This window comes from Desmodus rotundus, chromosome 4 (genome assembly GCF_022682495.2).
Source record: "Desmodus rotundus isolate HL8 chromosome 4, HLdesRot8A.1, whole genome shotgun sequence".
Classification (NCBI taxonomy): Eukaryota; Metazoa; Chordata; class Mammalia; order Chiroptera; family Phyllostomidae; genus Desmodus; species Desmodus rotundus.
Genome location: NC_071390.1, coordinates 78,253,589 through 78,280,647, shown reverse-complemented (window position 1 = coordinate 78,280,647; position 27,059 = coordinate 78,253,589). Strand labels below are relative to the sequence as shown.

At 42.0% G+C, this 27,059-nt stretch overlaps 1 protein-coding gene and 1 long non-coding RNA gene across 20 annotated transcripts in view; both read left to right on the top strand.

Annotated features, from left to right (window-relative positions):
• Window positions 1-15,059: 15,059 nt before the first annotated feature.
• LOC112317792 (uncharacterized) lies at window positions 15,060-21,600 on the top strand. The gene is made up of 5 exons (XR_011651121.1): window positions 15,060-15,257; window positions 17,995-18,030; window positions 18,961-19,041; window positions 19,662-19,871; window positions 21,153-21,600. It is a non-coding gene; the product is annotated as an uncharacterized lncRNA (long non-coding RNA).
• Window positions 21,601-25,345: 3,745 nt separating this feature from the next.
• SEC31A (SEC31 homolog A, COPII coat complex component) overlaps window positions 25,346-27,059 on the top strand; it is a 76,615-nt gene continuing 74,901 nt past the window's right edge. For 4 of the 19 annotated variants that reach the window (XM_045183789.3, XM_053923162.2, XM_053923161.2 and 1 more), the window contains exon 1: window positions 25,834-26,017. In XM_045183789.3, the coding sequence (XP_045039724.2) occupies window positions 26,013-26,017 (5 nt within the window). In that variant the 5' untranslated portion in view covers window positions 25,834-26,012. Of the gene's footprint in view, window positions 25,483-25,528; window positions 25,757-25,828; window positions 26,018-27,059 lie in introns of those variants that run through there. The other 15 variants (XM_053923159.2, XM_024574889.4, XM_045183784.3 and 12 more) reach the window with 9 other exon arrangements.

Genomic DNA, 27,059 nt, shown 5'->3' with positions numbered 1-27,059 from the left:
TTGTTACAGAGGTAACAAAGCTAAAATGAGGTCGCTAGGGTGAATTCTAATCCAACATGACTCATGAAAAGAGGAATTTAGACAAAAAAACACACACGCGTAATGGAAGATGAGGTGAAAAAACACAGGAGAAGACCACCATCTTACAAGCCAAGGAGAGAGGCATGGAACAGGCCCTTCCCTCACAGCGGATGCACGGCAAGGTGTGGATGGCAGACTGCGTGGTCCCACATTTGTGTGTGTATAAACTGGGAAGAACAACTGGGGAGAGAGACAGACTGTGCAACCCAGGTTTCCAGCATGGGAAAGTAAAGCCTCAAAACCTCTGATTGCAAAAATCTGTGGTGGTTGAGGTGCCGGGAGAAACTACCAGCTTTACAGGAGAGTTTGTTGGAGAGACCCACAGGGACCTAGAACATAAAACACCCACCCACCCAGAAATCAGCACCACAAGGGCACAATTTGCTTTTGGGTAGCAGGGGAAGTAACTGAAAGCCAGCCAAGAGCCAAGGAAGTGGCATTGATCCCTCTCAGACCCCTCCTCCACATACAGTACCACAACACATTGGCATGAGTTGCCTCGCCCTAGCAAATATCTATGACTACGTAAATATCCCTAGCAAATATCCCTGACTACATAACAGGCATGCCCAAAGAAATATGGCCCAAATAAAAGAACAGATGAGAGCTCCATAAACAGAACTAAGTGATGAAGAGATAGCCAGCCTATCAGATGCACAGTTCAAAATACTGGTAATCAGGATGCTCAGAGAGATAGTTGAGTAGGGTTGCAAAATATAGCATGAAGTGAAGGCTATGAAAAGTGAACTAAAGGAATATGTACAGGGAACCAACAGTGAAGGGAAGGAAACTAGGACTTGAATCAACAATTTGGAGCAAAAGAAAGAAATACACATTCAACCAGAACAGAATGAAGAAACAAGAATTCAAAAAAGTGAAGAGAGGCAGAGGAACCTCTGAGACAACATTAAATGCTCCAACATCTGACTCATAGGGGTGCCAGAAGGAGAAGAAGATCAAGAAATTAAAAACTTATTTGAAAAAATAATGAAGGATAACTTCCCTAATCTGGCAAAGGAAATAAACTTCCAGGAAGTCCAGGAAGCTCAGAGAGTCCCAAAGAAGCTGGACACAAGGAAGCACACACCAAAGCACATCATAATTATATTACCCAAGATTAAAGATAAGGAGTGAATCTTAAAAGCAACAAGAGAAAAGGAGACAGTTACCTACAAAGGAGTTCCCATAAAACCATTAGATGATTTATCAAAAGAAACCTTGCAGGCAAGAAGGGGCTGGAAAGAAGGATCCAAGGTCATGAAAGGCAAAGACCTACATCCATGATTGCTCTATCCAGCCAAGCTTTCATTTAGGATGGAAGGGCAGATAAAGTGCTTCTCAGATAAGGTCAAGTTAAAGGAGTTCATAATCACCAAGCCCTTAATATATGAAATGTTAAAGGGACTTATCTAAGAAAAAGAAGATGATTAAAATATGAAAAGTAAAATGACAGCAAACTCACAACTATCAACTGAACCTAAAAACAAACTAAATAAACAATTAGAACAGGAACAGAATCACAGAAATGGAGATCATATGGAGGGTTATCAGTGGTGGGGGGAGATGGTTGACTGGGGGAAACATACAGGTAATAAGAAGTATAAATGGTAGGTACAAAACAGACAGGGGGAGGATAAGAATAGTATGGGAAACAAAGAAGCCAGAGAACTTATATGTACAACCCATGAAAATTGACTAAGGTGGGGGAATGCCGGTGGGAGGGTGTTGTGGAGCAGAGGGGAAAAAGGGGGAGAAAAAAATGGGACACTGTAATAGCATAATCAATAAAATGTATTTTAAAAAAGAATCTTTCTTATATAATCATAGACTTTGCTACCACAAAGTATGTAATGAGGTACAGAACATTCATCCTGTGATAACAGAGGAACACCCTGGAAATCCTGCCTTCAGGCAGGACTGGGGGCACGGAACAGCAGAAGGTACAGCATTTAAGACACATTACAAAAGAAAGGCAAAATCATAGCCCTGCCTTCCTGATAGCAAAATGGCTGCTGCCCAGGGCAATTGTGTACCTGACTGTGAGAATGTGTGGTGACTCCTGACATAGCCAGCAGGCAGATACCCACCCCAATGCCTGTGTGTCACTGGAAACTCTTGCCTTGACTAAAGATAGCAGCGAAAGAGCATCAAAGACATTGTGGAAATGACAAAAATGGCAAATACTACCACACCAAAGGAAGAGCCAGATATGAGGTCCCATAGGAAGTTCTGAGCTGAGCATTTAAATTAGAGTGGGCTGTAGGTTAGCAGGGAGCCAATTTCAAGGACTTCCCTTCTTTCTTGCTAACATAGTGTTTCTCATGATGCTGGAACACCTGGCAATATTATCAGACCAGGCTCAGGACTGCTGAGTTAGCATGTGAGACCTGTCTCCTCCCTCCTCCCTGCCTTAGTTTACTATTTATTCTAATTGGTAAAAGGCATTTCCTGGCAACCAGGATGCTAGACACGGGCCAGTAACAGTATTGCATTCTCAGAGTTCTTCCTATGCAGTCTTCTGCCTCACTACTGCACCATAGAAAGAGCTAGATATGAGATCACATAGAGAGTCCCGAGCCAAGCATTTAAAATAGGGTGGGCTGAAGGTCAGCAGGAAGCCACGAGGACAGAGGAGGTCTGCAGAGGGGTCAGCCACAAGGCCTGCTTGCCTGGAGAAGATGGCAGCAGGGCTGATGGAGCTGCAAGGACCTGCCAGGCCAAGCACAGACACATGAGAGGTGCTTGCAGCTGAATTGTGACCGGGAATGCTGAGTTGCAGAATTCTGCTCCCTGAAGGATGTACGGAGGAGTCACTCACTTGCTATGGGACTTCAGAGCTTGATGCAAGCTCTCTCTCTTTCTCTGGGTTTTTGGCATTTGGATGTTCTGGGACTCTGGCCCTGCTCCCCACATAGACGAGAGCACTCGTGGGACTAGGATATGCAGGGCCCACCAGAGGCTTAGACCCTGCAGAGGTTGAGAGCCCACTCCTGGAGGCAGGGTCCCACGCAGGGACATGTAACTCCCTGGGCTCCACCCTCTGGGACAGTGTAACAGGGCACACTGTTCTGGGACTGCTACATGGAGGCCAAGAACAGCACACCCCAGATCCTGAAGGACAGCTGCTGAGGGAGGATGGGGACTCTAAAACCCACAAGTGCACATTCCAGAGAGGATGGAGATCTCTTTGTGTGACTGGCTAATGGACAGATAAGGACATGGGGTACTTCTGGGTTGGTTTTGGCTTGTAGCCTTTTGGAGAACAAGGGAGGTTCTGGGTCTCATGGGAGAGGAGGGCTCTGAGCAGGAGTGGAACTCTGTTAATAAAAACCTTTTTCCTTCAACACTAATTGTTGAGTCACGGAGAATGAAGGTGCCAATGGCCAAGCCCTACTTTGCACAGTTACAAGTACAGTGTTTCATTTCTGCAAAGTACTCAGATATTTCTTCCCAGTTATACAATTCCCACTTAAAATCTGTTAAATTTATTTATTCCTTGTGATGAAAATTGTGTACAGTGACATATTCAGGTATAGAGCATAGAGTTTGTATATAAGCAATGGGCACCAAAATTCAAATACAGTGAAAACTCAGTTCTCGAACTTAATTTGTTCCGGAAGGCTGTTCCAGAAGCAATTTGTTCAAAAACTGAATCTCCTTTGTCACTGGAGAGATGTGTGACCGATCACATAAGTATCAGCATGGAAAGGATTGTGAGGGACAGAATCGAGACCCAAAGTTTTATGAGACAGCTGAGACATTTTTTCCATGAACAAATTGGTCAAAAACCAATTGTTTGAGAACCAAGTTTTCACTGTACAATCACATTTTAACTGTGTCTGTACAGAGATGAATATCCTATCTTTGAGTCTGTTGATGAATTTATCCATTTCATCTTGAATAATTTCACTAGAAAGAAGTTTCAACTTGAAATACTATGTTTAACTATTCAGACTGCCTGAGTGGGATTTTAAAAGGAACAGGAAAAAGTATATAATAACTGGATAAAATGGAGTCTCTTAATTATGAAGACATTGTTTCATTTTGTTCCCTGGCTATATTTATCTGAGAGTAAAGATTAGACATGAGAAACATTTCTGGGGATAGGGTACTATTCAGATGGAAGAGACCATCTTGCCTACCATTCAGAGGGGAAAACGAACAAACAAACAAGAAACCTCTGTTCCATGTGAGGACATCTATTTATAACCTCTGTTTCCATCTTGGAAAAACACAAAATATTTTTCTTCTTTAATGATACCTACTGTTCTTCTACTGACAGGTCATGCTTCTTATTTACCAGAACGTAAACCTTCAATCTCTGCTTCTTTCATCAAAAAATAAGTTGGCAATTCTTATTTTGCCCCTCTTCAAACACCATGATTCACAAAGAAGACAAGTTAGTTTTTCAATGGACATACATATTTACTATATGGAATATTTTAGAAAAAAATTGGAGATGCAAATTATTTTCAAGCTCAAGGTGATTCTGCATATAATGTAGTTCAATTCCATTGCAAAAAGACTTTAGTGATAAATTATTCAGCAGTTAAAACTGTTTATAAATATTTGCAGTAACATGGGTAAATGCATTATAAGATGAGAAAGGTATAGTATATGGCATAAACCATATGATCTCAACTCCCGGTAGTAGGATTATCTGTTATTTTTTTTCCTTTATATATTTCTTTGCTTTTCCTGTAATAAACATATTGTTTAAAATTAGAAAGCCATAAAAGGATTTTGGCAATTACTTTTAATTCTTCTTGCTTATGCTACTAAGACTTTTCACTTCTCAGCCAGTGAAAAGCCAGTGTTTTTCAGCCAGTGTTTTCATAGGCAACAGCAAAGTATTTAGTGATATTGCAGAAAAATGAAGAGCTTGTCTGTAAATATTACAGGTCACTGGGGAACATACCTGAAAATAGTGCTTGTAGCATCACTGTTTCTTCAGAGAGTAGTTTCTCTTCTACTGGTGCATCAACTAATCGTAAGCCCTTTCTCATCTTGAACATCCTATAGTCTTTGACAGGAACGAGTCTCATATTGGCCATTGGTAGCATCTCTTGCACTTCAGCCCGTTTCTCTGCACCTATTGGTGAAGGTCTCCCTTTAAACTGTAGTTATATCCTCAGTAGCAACCTCTTCAGAATCATCAGGAAGTGGCTCTTTTAGGATGTTCTGTCTTGCTTTACCTTTAAGATGTACACCTTGGAGAACCTTTGATAGAAATTTAAAAATTAAGATCAGTGTAGAAATTATCACACAGAGGATTATCTATAAAAATACCACTAATGCAAAGTACTTACCTGGTTGCTGTGTAGTTATGAAATAAAGGTCATAATCCCTGTAGGATGATGCAAACAGGATTGGGGTGGATTTGTTTGTTTGTTTGTTTGCATCTATACAGAAATACTAGCATGATGCTGAAAGTTTCTGAAATGATCAAAGTAACTAGAGAAAGGTGGCAATTTTGAAAGTCTTCCAGATATGCTTCGAGTAGTTCTTTGAAGGAGTGGGATGGCTTAATAGAGAGGAGAGGACAGTTACTTGTGAAAAAAGGAAGGCATGGTGAACAGAGCCTGGGTTTTGGAATGGAGACTAACCAGGGTGCAAATTCCAGCTCCCTCACTTGTTAGCTGTCACTTAACCTCTACAATTCCTCATCTCCTCATTTGTTTTGAGGTTACAAGAAGTTGTTCTGAGGATACAAGATAATTTTTGTAAATCTAGTACAATGCCTAAACCACTGTATTTCTCAATAAATAAATAGAGTAAGTACTATTGATTTTACACAAAAGCATGAAAGGAAGTCAATTTAATAATATACAGTGTGTAAATGTATGTGTTCAAAAAGATAGTTCGAAGCCATTAAAATGGACAAATCAGTTAAATAGGAAGCTCTTGGAACTTATGAGTTTGGATTCCTGACATCAACTATATCCTTCTGAATAGGGGAATAAGAAAAAACAATACAAAAGAAGTAGACTATATTGAACGGGAGGAAGTCAAGGGTAATGGCAGGATAGAGCAGCTAGATGACTATTGCAGACAGTTACTGAGCCATGTACAAGGGTGTGACTAAGGGGTCAAAGGATAAAATAAAAACTATTTTAAAAAATCCCCTAAGAATGTTAACACCAACTGGTGCCTGACTTATAGAAAGTCTTCTATGTCTGTATACTTCTCTCTATATCAATGCTAATAGGTACATCTTTGGCTAACATCAATAATATTATTGGGAAGAGCACAATGATGCAGATCCCGGCCCGCAGGATCCATGTGCTATGGCAGCAATAGACAAATACACAAGGACTACAGAAATCCTGTGGAGAAAAAGGGACGGCATGGCCACTCTCTAAGTGAGAGACAGGACGAGAGGGCCAGAGAGAGCCCAAAAGACCTGACCCCTTTATTGCTTTTCTGGGCACATTACATTGAGGATGGCCCTCATTTACTATGCACAGGTTCACTGTAGGTGATTACCTTTTAGAGACAACAAAGGACAGAATGCTGCTAATTACTTCAAAGAGAAGGATGTTACAGATCAAGGGGGAAAGTGGTTGAACTGGCTACACTCCATACTTGGGAGGTTTAGCATAGACTTTAGGAAGTTAAAGATACTCAGTAAACATTTGCTGCCTCAATCCAGGGTGAGGGAGTTTTAGCAACAGCAAGTCTCATAGCAGCCTAATACAATGCAGGCCTGATTCCCCACGGGAGAAGCAGTCCGTGGGTGTGGGTCCTGTGTGCCGGACCTCACACCCACTGGCTTTTCCAAGTGTGAGCTGGGCTACATTTCCCACATGTGGAACAGTTCCCTATAGCCCAATACAAAACAGATAATTTCCAACTATTATGAAAACTGTCTCATACATAAAAGTACATAAAAGCCTGAATTCTAAGTCCAGGCTTTTATATGCCCGCCAGTTGATTTTTGTGATCAGTTTAGTAACCTGTATGTATATCTAGATGTCTGATTTGCATTTATACACCTTACTTTTTAAAGAGCTCCAAAGCAGAATCACTTATATTACATTCTACATTTATAAACAAAACAAACTTTCTAAGCATTTAAAATCTGTTACTAGATTTATTTGAAGATGTAGTGTTTTTTAATCTCTGCATATTCTAGCTATAATGTAAGCTATCTTGACTTTTAAAGGCTCTGTAAAATTTAGTTTTGTTTACACCTAGATTTAAGTGCCTTACGTAGAGAAACAGAAGGCACTGTTCCTTTTTTCAGCTTTCTTCTTATGCCTTGTGCCTCAAAGTCACTCTCGTGAAAACATTTGGAACACAGCTTCACACTTGGTACTGGAATCCAAATCTTTCTGTTTCTGGGGTGCAGATGATGAATAATAGCCCTGGTCTATTGTAAGTGCTGTATGGTATCAGTTGGAAATCTATACCAATCATATTAAAGTTCCATTAACATGAAAATATTATAGTAATGTTACAGCAGACATAAACCATTTATTATTTAACTGCTTTATATGAGCATTAAGTCCAGTTAATTAAAGTTTAATTTACTTAATCTGATTGCATTTTCAAAATTTCTTTGATTCTTTTGTTCCAATTTGAATGGGGGCAATTCTTATATTAAATAGTCTACCACATTTTGTCTTTACTGCCTGTATCTAACAGATTCCGGTCAAATTCACTATGTGTCTTTTCCTTTCCTGTGGCCTTTCCCCTCCCCGCTTAGCAATTGTAAACCATGTCCACACATTTTTTGGCACTATTCCTTCCAAGGGGTGGAGCCTAATTCCCCTCCCCCTGAATTACTCCCCTTTGAGTATGGGCTGGGGTTAGTGATTTGCTTCTAAGGAATATAAAAAAAGGAGTGATAGTGGGCAATAAGACTGGATCAAAAATGGCCCTGGGGCTTCCTCCTTACTCTATTGAAGGGTTTTTGTCCCAGGGGAAGTTATCTGCCATGTCATACACAGCCCTGTGAAAGGAGCACTTGGAAAGAAATGGAGGCCTCCAGCCAAAGGATGTGTGAGTGAGCCTTTCTGAGAGACCCTTCAGCCTCAGTCAAGTCTTCAGATGAGTGCATTCTTGGCTAACATTCTGACTGCAGTCTTATGAGACACCCTGTAACACCCAGCTAATACACTCTGAATTCCTGACCCTCTGAGAGTTTAGAGTATAAAAATTTACATTTCTCTATTTTTCAGTCCCAGCCAAATTATTGGTTTGAAATGAGTGAAGAAAATATTCATGAAAGTCAGATGATGAAAATCACAAAACTACTCTTTCTGCATCCTTTTCTTTACCTTGGAAACAGATCTAAGCTGTATGACTTTTGTATATTTTAAGTGAAGCTTTAAAGCATATAGTTGTTAGGAACTGAAATTGGTAACAATTTCCTCAACTCACTATTAGGGAAATAATAAAGCACTATGGCATAACACAGTATGATATACTCTCTTGATCACCTTGAGAAAAAAACATTAAAATGGAAAAACCTGCATTTAAGCCTCAATTACCTTTTATCAGCCGTATGGTACTAGATCCATCTCTCAATCTTTGAGCTCCCTCATAAGGCCGTAGTAGCGTGCATTAGGATACAAATGTTCAAAGCACTTTGTAAATGGTAAAGTACTACCCAAATTTTATACTTTTCTATGTACAACTAATTCTACTTTGGGGACTTTCTTTTGATTGTTTTATGAAGATGATGCTATTTGATCAAGAGAATATGTACACGGAGTTGCTTCTCTAATAAAGGAGAGGCAGATCTGTCCCTTTTCATCAGGTTCTTTTCTTAAATAATGGCACGTTTGTGAGGCAGCATTTCCACAGATTGGGTGTAATATCTGATCATGCAAGGGACCAACATATGTTGGCTAGTCACCAAATTATATTATTAGCCTGGTCCTCTAAAGCAAAGCTTCGAACTTGTGTGGAGGAAGCTTCACAGCTTCCCTGGCCACCATGGATGAGAATAATTCTACCAAGACATGATCTGCTTGGGGAGGAAGGCTCAGAGGAGAAAGGTGTTGTAGCCTTTTTCTCAATGGGTTTTTATTGAGTTTAGCTTGCATAGGGATGTATATCAATAAAAGGAGGTATGGTTTACAGATAACATTTCTGGGGGCCCTTTTGAGTCAGGTCTGGTAGACGGGGTAGTGCCAATTGGCTATAAAACCTTAGGAAACAAACATTTTGTGCTTGAACTCTTAACATTTGAATTGAAGACATTCTTAGCAAAGAAGGTTTCACAGGACTTTATGCATTCTTTCTTAGGCCTGATCGCCCCCCACTGGGAACCGCCGTTTCCAGCACAGGGCTGCACCCCCTATTGGCATTGTTTCAGGCCTGAATTGGGCAGGGAAGCAAGGCAATCAGGAGATTAGGAGACTCTTTACAGATACAATGAGGACTCAGGCTCTGATAAAGCCAAGGGGTGAGGGTTTTTTGTCCCTTCCCCATAATCCCTTAAGTCCTTCCCTGATGGCCCCTTCATGACCACACTGGTCTGAGGTTGTCCCTTGCTTCAGGAATCTTACCTGTCATTGACTATCCAGTCATCTGCCCGGGGCCAAGCGGGTGAAGTAAAAGAGGCAGAGGCATAGGGAGGATAAGTTCTGTCTCCCTAGTGGCTTATGGCCTCAAGGTCCCCTAGCCACAGGGCCTCTTCACCTGTCAGCAGGGTTACAGCCTCTGAAAGTGGGCAGGACGGTTCTCAACATCAACTGGCATGTCTGGTGAGCACAGCCATCCATCAATCCCCCTAACCCATGGGGTAGCCTGGGCCACCTGGAGCCCTTGAAGTAGTTACATCAAGCCAGTCCCAAATAGCTTGGTTGGTTTGCCTTAAAGTATTAAATAAATATTTCCTATCTGTAAAATAACACTAAAAGGTTAGGAAATACTATAGTCTAACCAGAATGTATAATTGGAATTCTGGACAAAATTAAATTGGCAATAATTGTAACTGCTTTTCAGCCCAACCGGTGTGGCTCAGTTGGTTGGGCGTTGGTCCACAAAGAGAAAGGCCACCATGTTCCATTCCCGGTCAGGGCACATGCCTGGGTCACAAGTTTGGTCCCCAGTTGGTTGGGGCGGATGAGAGGGGCAACCGATGGATGTTTCCCTTTCACATCGATGTGTCTTTCCCTCTCTCTCCCTCCCTTCCACTCCGTATAAAAATAAATGAAATCTTTTTAAACAATTGAAACTACTTTTAAAGCCTTTACCTTGTGCTATGTATATTGTAAACACTTAGTTTAGTCTTGCAAAAACTCTGCAAGACAGGTTTCTATCCTTTTACAGAAGATGAAACCAAAATCAGAGCCAAGTATAGCCAACACTAGTCAGTTGAAATGGGAATTCATGTCTTCTCTGGTTGAAAGCCACCTCTGGCAGAAGAAAAATCCCAAACCAATCATCACCTCATACACACAGTAATGAATTGGTTTACACTGTGATTCACAATCCATTTTCTTTCTCCTGTTGACTACACCTTTTTTACACCCTGGCAGGAATTTACCTTTGGCTCTCTGAACATCAAATATTTTCAGAAGAGTGGCTAACAAAAACTCCTTCTATAGGAAGCTGCCTCTGGGGGTGGGGGAAAGGGGGAGAAAAGGACTGAGGTTTAAGGCTTTAATTATACCTATTAACTTAAGTGTCTTCTACAGAGAACAAAAATCTGAAACTAGGCAAAATGTTAACATCTGCTTAATCCAAGTGATGGGAAAGAGGTATTTGTTACATATTTTGTTTGCCAGTGTGTTAAAATGTTTCATAATTAAAAGTTTAAAAACAATTCATTACAATTCCAGCAAAAACTCTTCCAAATTATTGTACATTTATTTCTTTGGCTATGAAATAAATTTAATTTTTTAATCTCTTTACAACAAAGAGAATGAATGAAAGGGAACCTGAATTTTTAACCCACCAGTCTCACTTCACGCTTAGCTGTTGTGTTTGACGCAGCACCAATATTCCCTTCTAGTCCCCACCCCTTTGAGTCATGTTGATTCATGCTTTTCAGAGCCTTTGCCTATATCCTTGCAACTTCTGTCACAAAATGGTGATCGTACTGGGAGATGCTGGGGAAGTCTTCAGAGGAGACAATATTGGGGCTGAAGAGTCCACGAGGGTTTGTTACTGCAAGCAGACGCAAAAACAGAGATGTAAAATAACTCCTTGGATCTTACTGGCAGATAAAGCATTAAAAAATAACCTGGAGGCTTAAAATGAGAGTACTGAGGTAGCTGGGAGTTTGTCACGGATGGGCTGGAGAGGTAGCTGGAGGTGAATGAAGGGTTGAAGGGTTTTTTCTATGCTAATGAGTCATAGAGCCATCCTTCAGGTCAGTGGCAACAACTGAGATTTGAAGAAAATATTAGAATTTTTAAAATAATTTTTCACCCCATCCCTTAATATTTGATATACTTATACTGACATATCACTTTATATATGTAATTTGTAAATCTATGTAAAGATTTGTAAATCTTTCTAAACTATGCATAGCCCTGGCTGTGTGGCTAAGTTGGTTGCAGTGTTGATTCATGCCCTGAAAGCTTGCCAGTTCAATTCCCAGTCAGGGCACATATCTCAGTGGTGGGTTCGATCCCTGGTTGGGGCATGTACAAGAGGCAATCTGTCCATGTTTCTCTCTCTCTCTCCCCCTGCCTTTCTAAAATCAGTGGAAACATATCCCAGGATGAGGATGAAAAAAAAATCACTATGCATATATCGGAGGCATATACTCAAAATTTTTTTTAATGCAGAGAACTCCATGATCAAAAAGTGTGATGATGGCAGCTTTAGGCAATGGGAAATTGACTAAGTCTCTCCTTGCCATATTACCTTTTTTGCTGAGCCCTAAATTCAGATTAATACTACCTTGTTGCTGCTAGGACTAATGCTATAGTACTCCAAGTCCTTTACCTATCTCTATACTCTCCTGCCTTCCTCACAGTTTCTTAGACGGCAAGAAGACTAAGATGATTCCTTCCTATTCATGCAGGCATGTATTTAATTCACTGTATACGGACAATAACAGAAATATTATAATTCAGGTTGGAAGAGCGGTATATGAGGAAAGACTTCACAGAGGAGTTTGTACTCTGTCTTTGAAGCATTGGAGAGTCCAAAGGATATAAATCCTTCCTTCAGGGAACCAGCATGATACAATTTGCACTCTTAGAAAAGTCATTGCCAGGAATCTAGAACATGGAATGGAGGCGGGGATAAAATCAGGCTGGAAGAAGTATAGCAGACTATTGTAATAATGCATCATTTAAAAAATTAAGCAGGATTTGGTCCTCAATATGACAAATAAAAGCAATACATGAGTTCTTCCCCATTTAAGGAACCTAAGGAGAAGGCACAGGAAAAGCAGAGCAGCAAAAAAATTGAAGAAATTAGAGATAAGGAAGAGAACTAGGGTGTGTCAGTAAAGTCAAGGGAGGTGAAGAGTTTCAAGGAGTAGCAAATGATTAAAAGTTAAAAAGAGGTCAAAAGGACTTGGAAGTGTTCACTTAGATTGGGCAAGATTATCAGTGACCCTTTGTCAACTTTGTTTCAGTAGAGCAGTGGTCAGTCACAAGGATATGGCTGCCGAAGGCTGAAAAGCCAAAGAACCTGGTTATAAAGGGAAGGGTAGTGTAGAAGTGCACACGGGCTCCAGAGTTTCCATGTCTGTGTTTGCAAAAAGTATAGGTATCCCCCATTCTGAAGTTTGAATTAAGCCACTTCACTTTATGAAAGACTTAATCAGTACAGTCATCACTCCCTCCCCCCACCCCCCATAAAACTGAAAATTCTCTAGGTTTCTTTCCGTTAGTGAGCACAGGTATTAATGTAGTTCTCTCATAAAAGTGAAATGGTGTAACGTGAACTTTCTGAATGCAAATTTACTGTTCGTTTTATGCCATTTCAGCTTATGAAGTTTCATAGGAATGCTCTACTTTTGAAACCGGAAAAGGCTGGTGTTCATGCTGCCTGTCACAGACTGAACCCAATAACCAGAGACAGGGATTCAATCTTTATGGGTGCTTTAGTTGGATGGTCGGCAATCTGAGATGGCGGGTTCATACCCTAACAGACCATCTTAAATTCCATTTTAAAATGGCCCTTTTTATAAGGAGAACAAAATGTAGGGGGTTTGGAATTCAGGGGAAAGTTAACTGAATTAAGAAAGCTGGAGTGTTCTCCCCCTGGGCGGTGGTCTTTAGCTGTGTCCTGAGCTGTGGTCACCTGAGCCTGGAGGACAATGGCCCAGATACCATCTTGATTTCTTGCAGTCCTCCTGAGGCACAAAGGTGGAACTGCTTATGGTCTCCTAGAGTCAGGGTGGATCATACCTTCAGTTCCTGGAACAATAGCTTTTACATGCATTGATTACTAAGCTTATTAGCTATTACTTAAACTGAAACTTTCCAACTCTTGAGCCCCTATTACTTTCAATGCCAGGAGTAGGAGGGCTGTGATGTAAGCATGCTCACTGACTCGAGGCAAGTAATCTGTAGAGACAGCAGTGTAACTGATGGAAAGAAGTCCCAGAGGGAAATGGGAAGTATACAATTACAACTGCTTAAGTGGAGAAAAGAGCCCTACTTAAAAACAAAACAAAAACAAGTGACTACAAAAGGCCTACAAAATTTCATGGTTGAAATTTCTAAAACTGACTTTTTAATTTTGAAAAATAATTTGTTTCTGCCCTGGCTAGGGTGGCTCAGTGGGTTGAGTGCCACCCTATGTACCAAGGGGCCACTGGTTTGATTCCCAGTCACGGCACATGCCTGGGTTGCAGGCCAGGTCCCCTGTTTGGGGCGAGGGAGAGGCAACCACACATTGACGTTTCTCTCCCTCTCTTTCTTCCTCCCTTCCCCTATCTCTAAAAATAAATAAATAAAATCTTTAAAAAATAATTAGTTTCCAAGCTACTTTGTCCACTCCTGCATATATATTTTATCTCCATTGAAGTGCTATCTTGCTCCCGCCCCATCCCCCAGTCTCGGTAAGGTTCAAGGTCCAACTCAATTACCACCACTCCCATAGAGCTCCTTTTGATCTTCTAATAATGCTTTGTCAATAGCTTAACTCTACATCTCACATTGCCTTAATGGCCTACCTCTTTTTAAAGGGCATCTTTTGTCTATGAGCACATTACCCACGTTTCCATTTCCCACTTTACCTTGAACATTGATCTTAACCACCTACCTACCAGCCTTGACTATAAATGTGGGTTCAAATTAGTTTGGGCCGAAGATCTGCCCTCTTCTAGAGCCAAAGGAAACTTCCTAGCCACTGACCAGATCCTGCCATATTATGACCGGCCTCATCGAACTCGGCAGTGTGAAACCTGATCTGTATTCATGCTCAAGAGCAACCCACACACGCTCAATGGAAGCGCACGCCTTCAACAGTTCTCCCAAATCTCCCTCCTTTCCCGTCTCTTCACGTGAAATCACAAGAAAGGAAGCAGAATTCCTTCCAAGTACCTGTCGCTCAAAGCCATGGAAGCGGCAGGCAAAGAGAAAGTACGAGAAGTTTGGAGGCAATCACTGAGCGGGAAAAGCTGGAACGACCTTAACCCTCCAAGTGCCCCAGTTTCCCTCCCCCGCCCCACGTTAAGCAGCTCAAACACAGCACGTCCACCTCGGGACCCACTGTCCGGCCCCGCCCCACCCTGGCCTACTGCCCGCCTGGCAGTGCTGGGTTTTAATGCAGCTCCGAGGCTGCTCTCGCACTGGTGGGAAAGAGTAGCCGCGCTGGCGCGGGGTCCCGAGTGCTGCAGCCCACTGCCGAACAAACTCCGGTCATCTTGCTACCGGGGCTCCGCGGTCGAAGTTCCCGGGGTAACATAAATCACGATAAATGCCGCGTTGCCTCTAAGACCTTCTTTCACCGGGAAGGCGGGCTCTCAAGTTCGGCGCAGGGCTCTCATCCTTCCTTCCGGTGGGCGCTGCGCTGGACGCCGTGAGCAATCACAGGCCACGCACGTCGCAGCAGCCAATCGGAAAGGCAGGCGAACTCTCTAAGACGAGTACTTCCTCGCTCCTCCCTGTCTGCTCCAGGGCGGGTAGGGGGTTTCGTTGTAACGATCGTTTTCTGCTGTTTTCGCCCGCTGGGGTTAAATCCAGTGCCATCGCTGTTCCTGTGAGCCCAAGCCTGAGGATGCGAAGCGCAGTGGCAGGACGAACGCTGAGGCGAGTTCCGGGGCGAGCGATGGGTCTTCCGCTGCGAGCTCTAAAAGGGAATGGAGGACTTGATGGAAAGAAGGGATGGGGGGACAGGGATAAACGCGTGTGTCTTAGAAATACTAAAGACAAATTCGGCCAAAAGGAAATTTACTAAGAGGGTGATATATATAAATATATAAATGTATATATAAATATACATATATATATATTTTTTGCGTATTACTTGGTCATGTCCTAAGGCGGAGATAATGTCGGAGCTGTTGGTATGGTCTGGCATTGGTACGTGACCCCAAAGGAGCATAAAGGAGTCTAATACGAGATGACAAAACAACAGAACACTGTTTTTTTTTTTTTTTTTTTGGTAATACCCTTTGAAACAATGCAGGAATTAAGAAGGAAATAAGGTAAGGTCCTCGGGGTTTCGGTAAGCTCAGGGTCTAGCGGGGACTCGTCAATAGCAGTCTTAGGGGGAACGAGAGAGGGGGGTTTTGCTTAAGATGTGGGGCATCATAGAAAGCTTTCAGGAGTGAGAATATCTTGGGACGATGCTGTATGTTTACAGTATGAAGTTGCAGTTTCCATAGAAAAACAAAATGGGGCCAGTTAGGGCATAATTTCTATTTTGCTTCTTGGAAGAGCTCCTTAGCATATTAAGTGGCTTATTTATTTCCTGCTTAACAGAAAAGTTTGTAACTTCTTCGTTTCCTTCTCTTGCTCGCAAGACTCACAAGAATGATTCCAACATGTCCAAGCAATATCGCTTCTTTTTCCCCTTTTTGTTACTTTGTCCAGATTCCAGTCAAAAAGACTCAGCTCAGGGTATTATTTATTGACACTTACTTTCAATTATAATATGCTTATATCTTATTTGACTGAAATTCACAGAGCTTTTGGCTAGATAGCTTTCTTAAAAGTCACATTTGGGGAAAATTGGTCCATGCAGAATGAGCTTGCTTGGCTGTAAGGTGTGCAAACGGTAGGAAGGGAGGAAGTGGGAGAGACTCATCTGTGTGTGAGCGAAACACCAATCGGTTGCTTCTTGCACGCCCCCAGCTGGGGACCTGGCCCACAACCCAGGCATGTGCCCTGACAGGGAATGGAACCACCTTTCTGTTCCCAGGGCAGCGCTCAATCCACTGAGTCATGCCAGCCAGGGCTGGACCTGTTTTTGCTCAGGAGTCTATACCTAAGGGTGGAATTGCTGGGTAATATGCTAACTCCTCATGTCCAACCTCTTGAGGAAAGCTAGCTGAACTGTTTTTCCAAAGTGGCTGCACCACTTTACATAGTCACTAGCAGTGATGAGAGTTCCATTTTCTCCAGCATCTCCTAGGTGTGAAGTGGGAGGTCATTGTGGTGGTTGCCCTAATTTTAAGGACTCAGATTTGTAAGGAACCTGCTACAAGATGCTCCTTGAATGCAGAGACAATGTCTAAAGTGAATTTGTCTTTTCAGTCCCTGGCACACAAATAGATACGTGTCATATGTGTTCCTGAAAAACCCTCATGCTCAACCAATTGTGCATTTGAAAAGCAGGGCTTGTGGGGAAACCCTATGCAATTGGATAATCTTGAAAATACGCAGTGATCAGCACAGAGAAGTAGTCTTAATGCCCTCCTACCCCATGAAAGGTAACTTTAAATGGAGACTGCCATAGGGTGTAGGTGTATTAATGCAGTAAGGCTGATGGGGCTAGATTTTACAGATGGAAGTGGAGCTCTGGGCGAAGGGCTTCTGTTCAAATGGGTTCAGAAGTAGGTAACCTGCTGAGAACCTAGGCGGAGGTGGGTGGAACTGGGGAGGGTCCCAGGCATGCAGGCACTCCGTTTTCACTTTTTTAAAGATAGCGTGAAAGTAGAGGTGCTGCCAGTTCACCTGAGTATAGAGAAAAGAGGACTTTTTTTTTCTTTTCTGCTCAATTGGATTCCACGTGTTGAGGTTCTCCTAGGAAAGGTGAAACAGTGGCTGTCACATTATTCTGGTGCATTCTTTGATTACTGCAGAACAGATTTACTCAAATGTACACTGCTTACCTGAAAGTCACTAATCCAGGGAAGCCACTAGGGGTCACTGCCATAGGTATCATTGGTATCCTTGTGGATAGAGAAGTTTGTATTCCGTTATAAGTGGGATTTTTTTAGTTGAGTTGTATTAATTTATATTTGTCTATCACTTTTGCATGATTTTTGTTACTAGTTTTTATTGTTTTACTGATGACACTGATTTTGATCTCATTTTGATCATTTGATTCTATCTTTGCTTCCTCCAATAACTTCATATCCAGTGATTAAACCTTTTCATTGCTGTTCACATAATGAACTGTTGTGATTACTGAACATGTTAATGAGGATATGTAAGCTATTTTAAAGATATGATTTGCAAAAGGCATTGTTTGACTATTACATAATGCAATTTAAAAGAACACATCTCTGTTCAGGAATTACACTCTTAGGGATGTCAGAAAAGGATTCCTGGGTCTTGGAAAATGACTCGCAATATGCAGAGGAGGTAGTGTATCTTTGTCTTAAATGTAGTACTTCTGGAACAATAACGATAAGTTGGAAACAAAGGATTGTCCAACTAAAAGAAATGGATTTATAAAGGTGAAATCTATTTTGTTGTCTTGATATAATGAAGTATATTTCTAGTAACTGATTTACATTCTTGCTGAGTTTTTCATCCCTTTAGATCTCTGGGTGGTTGTGGGATTTTTTATTTTTGTTTTTTTGTTTGTTTCCTTCAGAGAGCCATGGAGTTTTGAAATTATTGGTGACCAAAGGTAAAGGCAAATCTGAATTTTAGACCTTTTCAGCTAATTCATAAATTGTACATTTTACTTTTTGGATATGGATTGGGGCCCTTTATATTACTTATACCACTATGTAACAAATTACCCAAAACTCAGTAGTTTAAAATAACAAACACTTATGGTGGGGGGAGGGGGACATCTGCTTCCAAACTAGCTCACTTGGCGTGTCTCCGTTTTTGTTTTTTTAATCCTCACTGGAGGGTATGTGTATTGGTTTGTGGGGCAGAGACAGAAATGTCAATCTGTTGCCTCCCATACATGGACTAACCAGGAATTCAACCTGCAATCTGGGTGTGTGCCCTGACTGGGAATGGAATAGGCAACCTCTTGCTTTGCAGAGGGTTCCCAACCAACTTGAACCACGCAGTCAGGATCCTCTTGCTTTTTTCTTAAAGTTTTAAAACTTCTGATCATTGGAAACCTTGTCTAGTAACAAAAGCATTACACATAAAGCAAGGCATAACCAGTTTTGGAATGTACTGAAGTATGATTACCCTTTCCATGTCAGGTCTGATGGTGAGAGTATGCCTGTAAGTTTCCATAACACAAGCTGTGCAAAGTAGATAGATGGTGTACTTGAGATTATCTTTGTTGTGGGTTTTTTCCAACCAGTGAAATTGGGGCTCTTATCTACTCTACCTGAGAGAATTGAAATGTATAGAAATGTGCGTGTATTATGTATTTTTTAAAAAGTGGCTAAGCACTGAAAACCTTATGACTAGAGCATAAGTGAAGAAGAAGAAAGCATAAATGTCCAATGATTAAACTTTTTCCACTGCTGTTCACATCATGAGTTGTTGTGATTAATGTGTGTGGATGAGGACATAATGGAAAATGCAAAGTGTGAGGGTCATAATAGTTTTTGTACATTGATTTACCTGTAAATTTGTTTTCATCTAGGAATAAAGTTGCAGGGTGTTTTTCTTAAGAAAACATTTGTCTGCTTTATCTGATCAAGAAATCAAAGATTTATTTAATAAGGTAAGAAGTTTGTAAATTAGTTTGGATAGAACATTTTAAAAACTGAGCAAAAAAAAGACATTTGATCGTAATTTTGATATTGTACAAATTTAGTACTTTTTCCTTCATTCAGCTTTCAAAAGTAAATATGATTTCAAAGATAGTATAATTTTCTGAATCAATAGACTGGTTTAAGAACAGGCCATTGGTTGGGTGGGGGCAGGCCTTTTAACCAGTCATCTTTTCTTAAAATAATGACACAGTCCTTTCAACCCCTGAAATTCTCAGAGATCAGATGTTCTGGGGTTTACTAGAACATTCGCTGAACTACTAGACATTTTATAAGTACTCTTTGATGTGCCAGTGGGTGATCATCCTATGACTTGAGCTTTGTTCAAGTCAAAGGCAGGTGGTTGCAAGCTGGGAATCTCAAATCTAATACCAGGTTAATTTGTCATTAATTAGGCATGTTGTCTGAGGGGTTTCTCAAATGTGAGAAATATAAAGGGGGGGGAAAATTTTGTAAATACTCAATGTTAATTTAATTCATATTCTCTCTCCCTCCCTCTCTCTCTCTCTCTCCCTCCCTCCCTATCTCCTTCCTTCTCCCTCTCCCCCCCCCCTCCCCCACTCTCTCCCAGCCTCCCTTTCTCTCTCCCAGATGCTCTTTATTTAGAGACAGGGAGAGAAAGATTGTTGCATGCATGAGAGATACATCAACTGGTTGCCACTCACACGCCCCCTAGTGGGGTCCTGGCCTGCAACCCAGGCATACCTCTTGACCTGCTATTGAACCAGCAACCTTTCAGTTTGCAGGCCTGCACTCAACCCACCAAGCCACACCAGCCAGGGCAAGTTAATTTTCTCTTAAAGTTGATGTAAACTTTGTTTATGGCCCTGAATGAAAAGATTTACAACATAAATGAATTCAAAACCAAAACTGATTGCTTTTTCAGCCTTTTTGGCTAAGATAAAGTGAAAGTCAAAACTAAAACAACATTAATGGGATGGATGCTACTGTTTTACAGCAGTAAACATGGTACTGGTTGCTGTGGAATAAGCTGTAAGTAGACATGGTCTTGTGCCTTGAGATGATTGTAAAGTTTTATGATCTGGACAACAGTAGTTTTTGCAGGGCTCAAGATCATTTACATGAGCAGAGGGGTCCTAAGTTGTCAAGAAAGATATTTTTGGATTGTCTACAAATTCTAATTGGAAGAATTGGTGTCAACATTCTTCTAGCTCCAAAGGGTAATTCAGAGTCTTGGAACTAGCATTCCTTTGAGAACTAGAATTCCTTTGAGAAGCTTTGGGTTTATGTAATCTATGTAATCTTTGGCTAGTAGTTAACTAAATTTGATTAAATATTGACTGTGAACTAATACAAGGTTTTCTTTTTAGATGCATGTAGTTCTTACTTTGCATCGTTCCAACATGCATTTTTCACAGCTAACTAACACCAGTCCCCAACATGGTTGAAATTCAGTTACCAATTATTAACTGAATTGTTACATAAACTTTGCGGCTCACTCTTTATTCCATAAATCATTATGCAAATAGAAGATTGCATCATGATCAGAAACCAGTTGCATCACTTCTTTCAAAGTCTGTTGGTGGTTGGTCAATTCAACACAGATAGTGAAGAATAGTTGTTTTGCTTTCTTGTCTTCCTATGATAAACCTGTATGACCTTTTAAAAAAGTGGATAATCAAAAGAGGGAATTGGTCCACAAAGAGGACAGCAGTAAGGAAGCAAAAAGTGATAACACTGGAAGTGAAATTGAATGTGGTTAGATTTGGAAATGGTGATAGCAAAGCAAAGACAAGGTGAGACCTAGGCCTATGTGAAGCTACAGTAGAAACCATATTTTAAAAGCCTGATGAATATAAAAAATAAGGTAAAGTTTCTGCAACCTCTTTTAGTTTAAGTTGCACTAGGAAGAGAAAGCTGCTCATGGTTGAATTGGAGCATTTTCTTCTACTTTAGGTAGAGGACTGTAATGAGAAACAAATCCCAATGAGTTTCACTAGCATTCAGGCCAAGGTATCTTAATGCTGTACTGAAGGGAAAGGTAATTACAAGGAGAAAAAGAACATTGTATTGCCAGTAAAGGCTGGTTGTATTGTTTCAGAATCCTGCATGAATTGATTAACCTTAAACCATCTGGTGAAACTGCAAGCTCAGATTAAGGATGCTGCTGTGAAATTTGCACCCAGATTCCAAGAGTTCCAGGCAGTGCTGGCTCCGCACAGTCAGGCAAGACAGCTGTGCGAAAGACTGCAGGATGTGGATGGAACGTGAATGGAGTTCTAGAAGAAGTAGATGACTCCGGGAAGTTGACCCTGCCTCCATTCAAGAAGTAGTGCTGGGTATGCAGCCAGAGGAACTAAGTGAGGAAAGGGGTTGTGTCATGAAGGATGAATATGTCTCAGAGGAAGTGATGCAGATGGAAAACTTCACTAAAGGAACTCTCAGATTCTTCTGCCATTGAAAGCACAAATAAAACTTCAGAAGCTGGTCCAAACCTGCCATGGCATAGAAAGGAAGCTCATACAGAAATAAAACACTATAATTCTCAATGTTTGATGTTTTAAATATTTTGCTTTTTCTTACATTTCTAACCAACATCAAGAGAGCTTACTGTTTTGATGTAAGGTCACAGTAATAGATTAAGATTGCTTTCCACAACTTTGGCTTGGGAGTCTTTATATTTCACCAAATATAAATGCATGAAGTCTATATCAAATACATCAAATAGGTATATTTGAGCCTTACTGTAACCAATTATAGTTGACATTTTTCAAGTTGCCTTTTTATCCTACTATAGCAAGGCTTTGAAATAATTTATAATACTTACCTGTCTTGTCTTTTTACTTAGGGTATTAATCCAACTGTAGGCTGAATCCTAATAGAACAGGGTTTGGCAAACTTTTCCTGTAATGGGCCATACAGTAAGTACTTCAGGTTTTGTGAGTCTCTTGCAGCTTCCGTGCTTTGTCCTGATGGCCCAGAAGCGGTCATAGGCCACGGAGCATGGCTGTGTTCTCTTAACCTTAAAGAATATTTCTCCAACAAAGTGAGTTTATTCTGGGACACCAAATTTCAGTTGGGGACATTTGGTCTAGTGGTGAACCAAGCGCAAATCCAGAGAACAAAGGTGAAGAACAAGTGGGGTTGTGTGGAGTGGGGTGGTATTTCAGAGTTGTTGTAACCAGTTGATTTGGAGCAAACTGAGTTTTTGGCTGGTGGTTGGGGAAGACAGTACTTCCTGCTGGAGTAGCTGAGTAAGACATGTTCCTATTGGAAGTGGAAAGTGCCTCTTCCTATTGGGGGAGATGCACCAGTGGTAGGGACTAAGAGCTCCCCCTACAGGCCCTCAACTACACCTTCAATGAAGTTTCTGTTTCTTAATCTAGAGTTACCTAAAACTTTATGTACTCTGAAACTTGAATTTCATACAGTTTTCTCATCATGAAATAATTTTATTTTGCCCAGAGAAATTTTTGTCTTTACGATTCTCTTAGCTCATAGGGCCTTACGAAGGTGGGTGGGGATGGGGATATTTGTAGTTGGACGTGTAAGAGGAGCATGTAGTTGGACCATATGATTATCTTTCAGGTGTAAAGCCATCTGCTTTAATAGGATTACCTGAGATACAGGAAGAAAGATTACTTTCTAAAATTACAGGATCCAGCTACCTTGCCAATTATGTTGTCAGAAAGTGATTTTAATACAAAAGAGTAACAAACTGGGATCGCAGGAATCATACTTCCAAGAACTAACATTTCAAGAGCGGTGGCTGTGCTTGTCACTTTGAGAACTTAGCAGGCATCACCTCGAGTCAGTCCACAAGCTTACCATCCCTACTTTGCAAACCTCAGGAGATTCCATTCACACAAGGGCCAAGGGCTGGAGAATGGGCGCAGTACGCTTCCCAAAGCATAGGTCATGGTGCATCTCACCCATGTGACCTGCCCTGGTATACAGATCTACACTGGGCCTCAACGCATAGGGGTGGCAGAATGACCCAGTGGTTGCCACACACGTGCTCTGGAGCCAGACAACTTCTGTTTCTTTCCCAATTTGCCTTCAGTTCCTTACCTCTGCTTATTTGCTCACCTGTAGAATCATAACAGTAATAACCACCAACTTGACAGACGTTTTTTCTATGCATTGGACATGGTTCCAAATCTTCATCCTGAAGGAACCCATTTAATGGGGACACCAGAGTCTCCCTTACATGCAATTATCTGTATAGTGCCCAAAGCCTCGCCTGGCACAGACTAAGAGCTCTATAAATGCTAGCTTTAATGGATAAGCAGTCTGTGGCTCTGCCAGTGCTGGGTCCTTCATCTTGGCTCACTGCTAGGTCTTAATAGCATTGGCCCATGGAAGACACTTGGTCAACCTCAGTGGTGGTAGCCAAAGTTCAGACTGTGCAGACATCAGTCCCCCAGAGAAGAGCAGCTGGATCATCAGGAGCTCCAGAGGTGGGTGCTTCTCAGTTCCATAACACCAGGCACACAGTGCAGCTAACACTTCTCATGTTTGCCCAGGAGGGCCTGGGCTGATCTCCCATGAGATCTGCCACCAGGTTCAGCCACCAGTCGCTGGGCTTCCTTCTTGCTGTTTAAGGCTGTCAGCAACTTCCTCGGCTGTTTATCCAGGTTACTGGATACTTCACCTAGAAGGCATCAATCTTGGTGTCAGACACTGCCAGTTGAGGAGTCAGCCTTCTCCAGCCCTTCCCCGGGTGATCACAGATTCCATAGGATGTCGAATGCATCACTCAAGTGTTCTTCCTGCATGACTTGGCTAGCTGTGTTGGCTCCAAGGTCACGCAGCAACCACAAAGAGGTGTTGGCCTCACAGGGAGGCCAGCAGTTGGTGTGCTCAGGATCCATCCCGAGCAGCTGTGAGGAGAGGTTGAGGCTGCTCTGTCTGCACACCAACTTCCTATTACCCATGGGGCCGTGGCACAAGAACTTGAGTTCAGCCAGTTCACTGACTGATCAGGCGACCTTTTGTTCTGCAGGACGACCAACGGAGCCACACTGGTCAGAGCCTGATAAATACCTTTATAATGAGCCCTATCCAGTCCTGGCCGGTGTGCATTGGAGCAATGTCCCATAGGTGGATTCTGTCCCTGGCAACTCTACATGGATGTTTCTCTCCACCTCTCCCTCCCTTCTCCTCTCCCTAAATTCAATAAGCATGTCTTTGGGTGAGGACTTTAAAGACAAATACACCTTAACCACCTTCAAGAAAGCACATAATCCTAACTATCCTGTAATCCACCCCCACCCCCACCTTATTTTCTTTTCCCTTTTTAATTTCAAATACATTTTTTCAAAAAGTTGCAAAGCTGTTATTCTCTGGAGCATTTGAGATCTTGTTCCCTGGCATACGTCATCAGTTTGGCTCAAATAAACTCATAAAAATTCTCTACACATTTGGACATTTCTCACACAGAGCCGTATTTTACTTTCAGTGTAGAAGAAAGTAATTAATATTCCTTCCAATGAAGGCACTTAGGGCTTCAGGAAAGATACTGTTGACTGGTCCCTAGTAAAAAGAGAAATGGGTAGAAGTTGGGAGAACTTGCTGAATCTAGGTTCTAGTACTTCAGCAAGTGATTTTCCTCTGGTACTTTCTTCACTGGAAATAATTTCCCCCTAATGTAGGAACAATATCCAGGCAACACACCAATTAGATGCCAAGCTCTCATTAAACTAATAAAGTTCCAGCAACTGCGGGCAAATGCTAATAGATCTCAAATCGTAGTATAGGATATTAATGGAATACCTTACCCATAATGCCTCTTTGTAGTAACAAATCAAGTAGGTCTACAACTGTCCTTTGGCGTGGCCAGATCGAATGGATTTAAAGTTCCGAAAACGCAATGTTGCAGAAGCAACTAAGTAGTTTTCAGAACTCGATCACAAGTTACTGTCCCTGCTGTTAAGGCCCTTGTAGCCCGATTTTCACGTGGGCTGTCTGGTGTGGGCAGTGTTACCGGGGCTGTCCACTTCTCAGGGCTAGTGCTACGTGGCGTTACGGCAAGCCCCAACGGTTCTTGGGCCACACATTTAAATTCAGTAGGATTTTTCTCTTTCGCAGAGTCTGGGCCACCGCATCGACACTGTGCCTACTCCCGGTCAGTACCGGTCCCCAGCCTCAAGAACGCGCGCGAGACGCCAAAGATAGCGCCCCCCGCTTCAACACGCTCCGCCGCGGCCCGCTGCGGCTCCCGGAAGTGCCGTGGCCGGTTGGGCGCTGGAGTGGGCGGGGCGAGGCATTGCTCCCGGAAGCCCCTGGCCGATTGGGCGGGGTTGCGGCTGCCACGTTGAAGCGGAACGTGGAGGTGTCCCTGAGCCGGGAGGAGGGGCGGTGGCGAGTGTTGGGACAGTCTGTCTGGAGCCGCGCTAACGCAGGAACCGGTCGCCTAGAGTCCCTGCCAGGTGTGTCTACCCTTTTCCCTCCTTCCCTCTTCGTCAGCTTGGGCCTGAGGTTGAGCATGGGCCAAAGCGGTGACCACAGCCTCGGTCTCCGCTGGTCCCCGCCAGCCTGCGGCCCGGTCTCCGGCGGCGGCGCGCCCCTGGTCTTGGTTTCGGGCCCGGCGAGACAACGCTTGGCCTCAAGGCTGTTTTGAACGTCGTGCTGGCTCACATCCGCCGTCTTATTCACTGCTGAGCAGGAGTTCCTCTGAGGCTTGCGACAAGGTGTCCTGCCAAGGCGGGTAACTGGGGTCTGAGGTTAGGAGACCTTCAACCCCTTGTGCACAAAGAGGTGCGGTCTCCAAGGGCGAGGGAAGGAAACAAACCTCAGGATTCCTTTGGTTTGGTTAGAACTTTTTGTTTGTGTTTTAACTGTTGCCAGATTGAAAGGTTGGTAAGTTTTAACTGAAGACTACTGTCGTTCAGCCAGTATTGGTTTATTTTATGGGCAGTGGTCGTCAATTGCAGCGTATACCTCGGAGGAAGTCTCATAAATGCAGTAAGTTTTTGCTAATAAATCATAAGATGTTAAATTACGGGGCAGGTGTAAAACAAATCAAAGTATTACCTGGGCTTGTGGATATTATAAACTTTTCTGTTTGCTCACGGAACTAATTTTACGTAGGTCTCTGAGTAATGGTCTGTGTTAAAAAAAGATTTTTTTCTAAACTGCTTTATGTAAGTGTAGAAAACTGAAATGTGATTGTCTTTGTTGGCAACTGTAATCGTTTTGAATTTATAGTTAGAGACTCCTCCTTGTATTATACTATACAACATTTTCTGTACATACCAACTGTTCTAGGGTTGGCTAAAAAAGTTTACTCCTCTTTGATTAGTGATTCCTCTCTGCTCCTTGTTTCTCATTGTCCCTTAATCACAGCTCTGGGAAAGGCTTGTAGGCTGTAAAAACTTACATGAGATTTGGAATGGATTTAGAATTATACTGCTAAATTTCATATAAATTTCATATTAGTTCCTGAAACTAATGACATAAGAATAGAAAGTTTGTAAAATGTAAAGAGCAGTGATTCTTAGGCTTTTGGGATTCTGCTCTCTTTTGAGGATCTGATGAAGATACTGGGTCATTGTCCCAGAAAAATGCACACACATCTAGGATTTTCTCTATAATTTTATGAGGTTTGCCAATCCTAAGTTAAATACTCATGTGAGGTGATGTTATTAAATTTTTTCCATTGTATTTAGAAATGTTGTCATTCGTGAATAGGTTAATTTCAGCTCAAAAAGTTTATACTTATTGGACTCCAGATAAGTATGACACTCTCTAGTTCAGTGATCAGTTGCTTCTTTGGTTTTGGTTGAGTGAGATGAGCCTAGAACATGGATCAAACCAAATAACTTCTGTAGAGCAGATGTGCCCATCCATAATGAGATATTTTGCCCACACAAGATGGTATTTTTAGTAAAGGCAGTGCGAGCTAAGGATTGTATTTCTGGTTTGGGAATCAACGTTTCCAGTTCTAGTACCGTCCACATTTTTTACTTTCTGACATGTAGGTTCTCTCTCTGTGTCGCATTGTAAG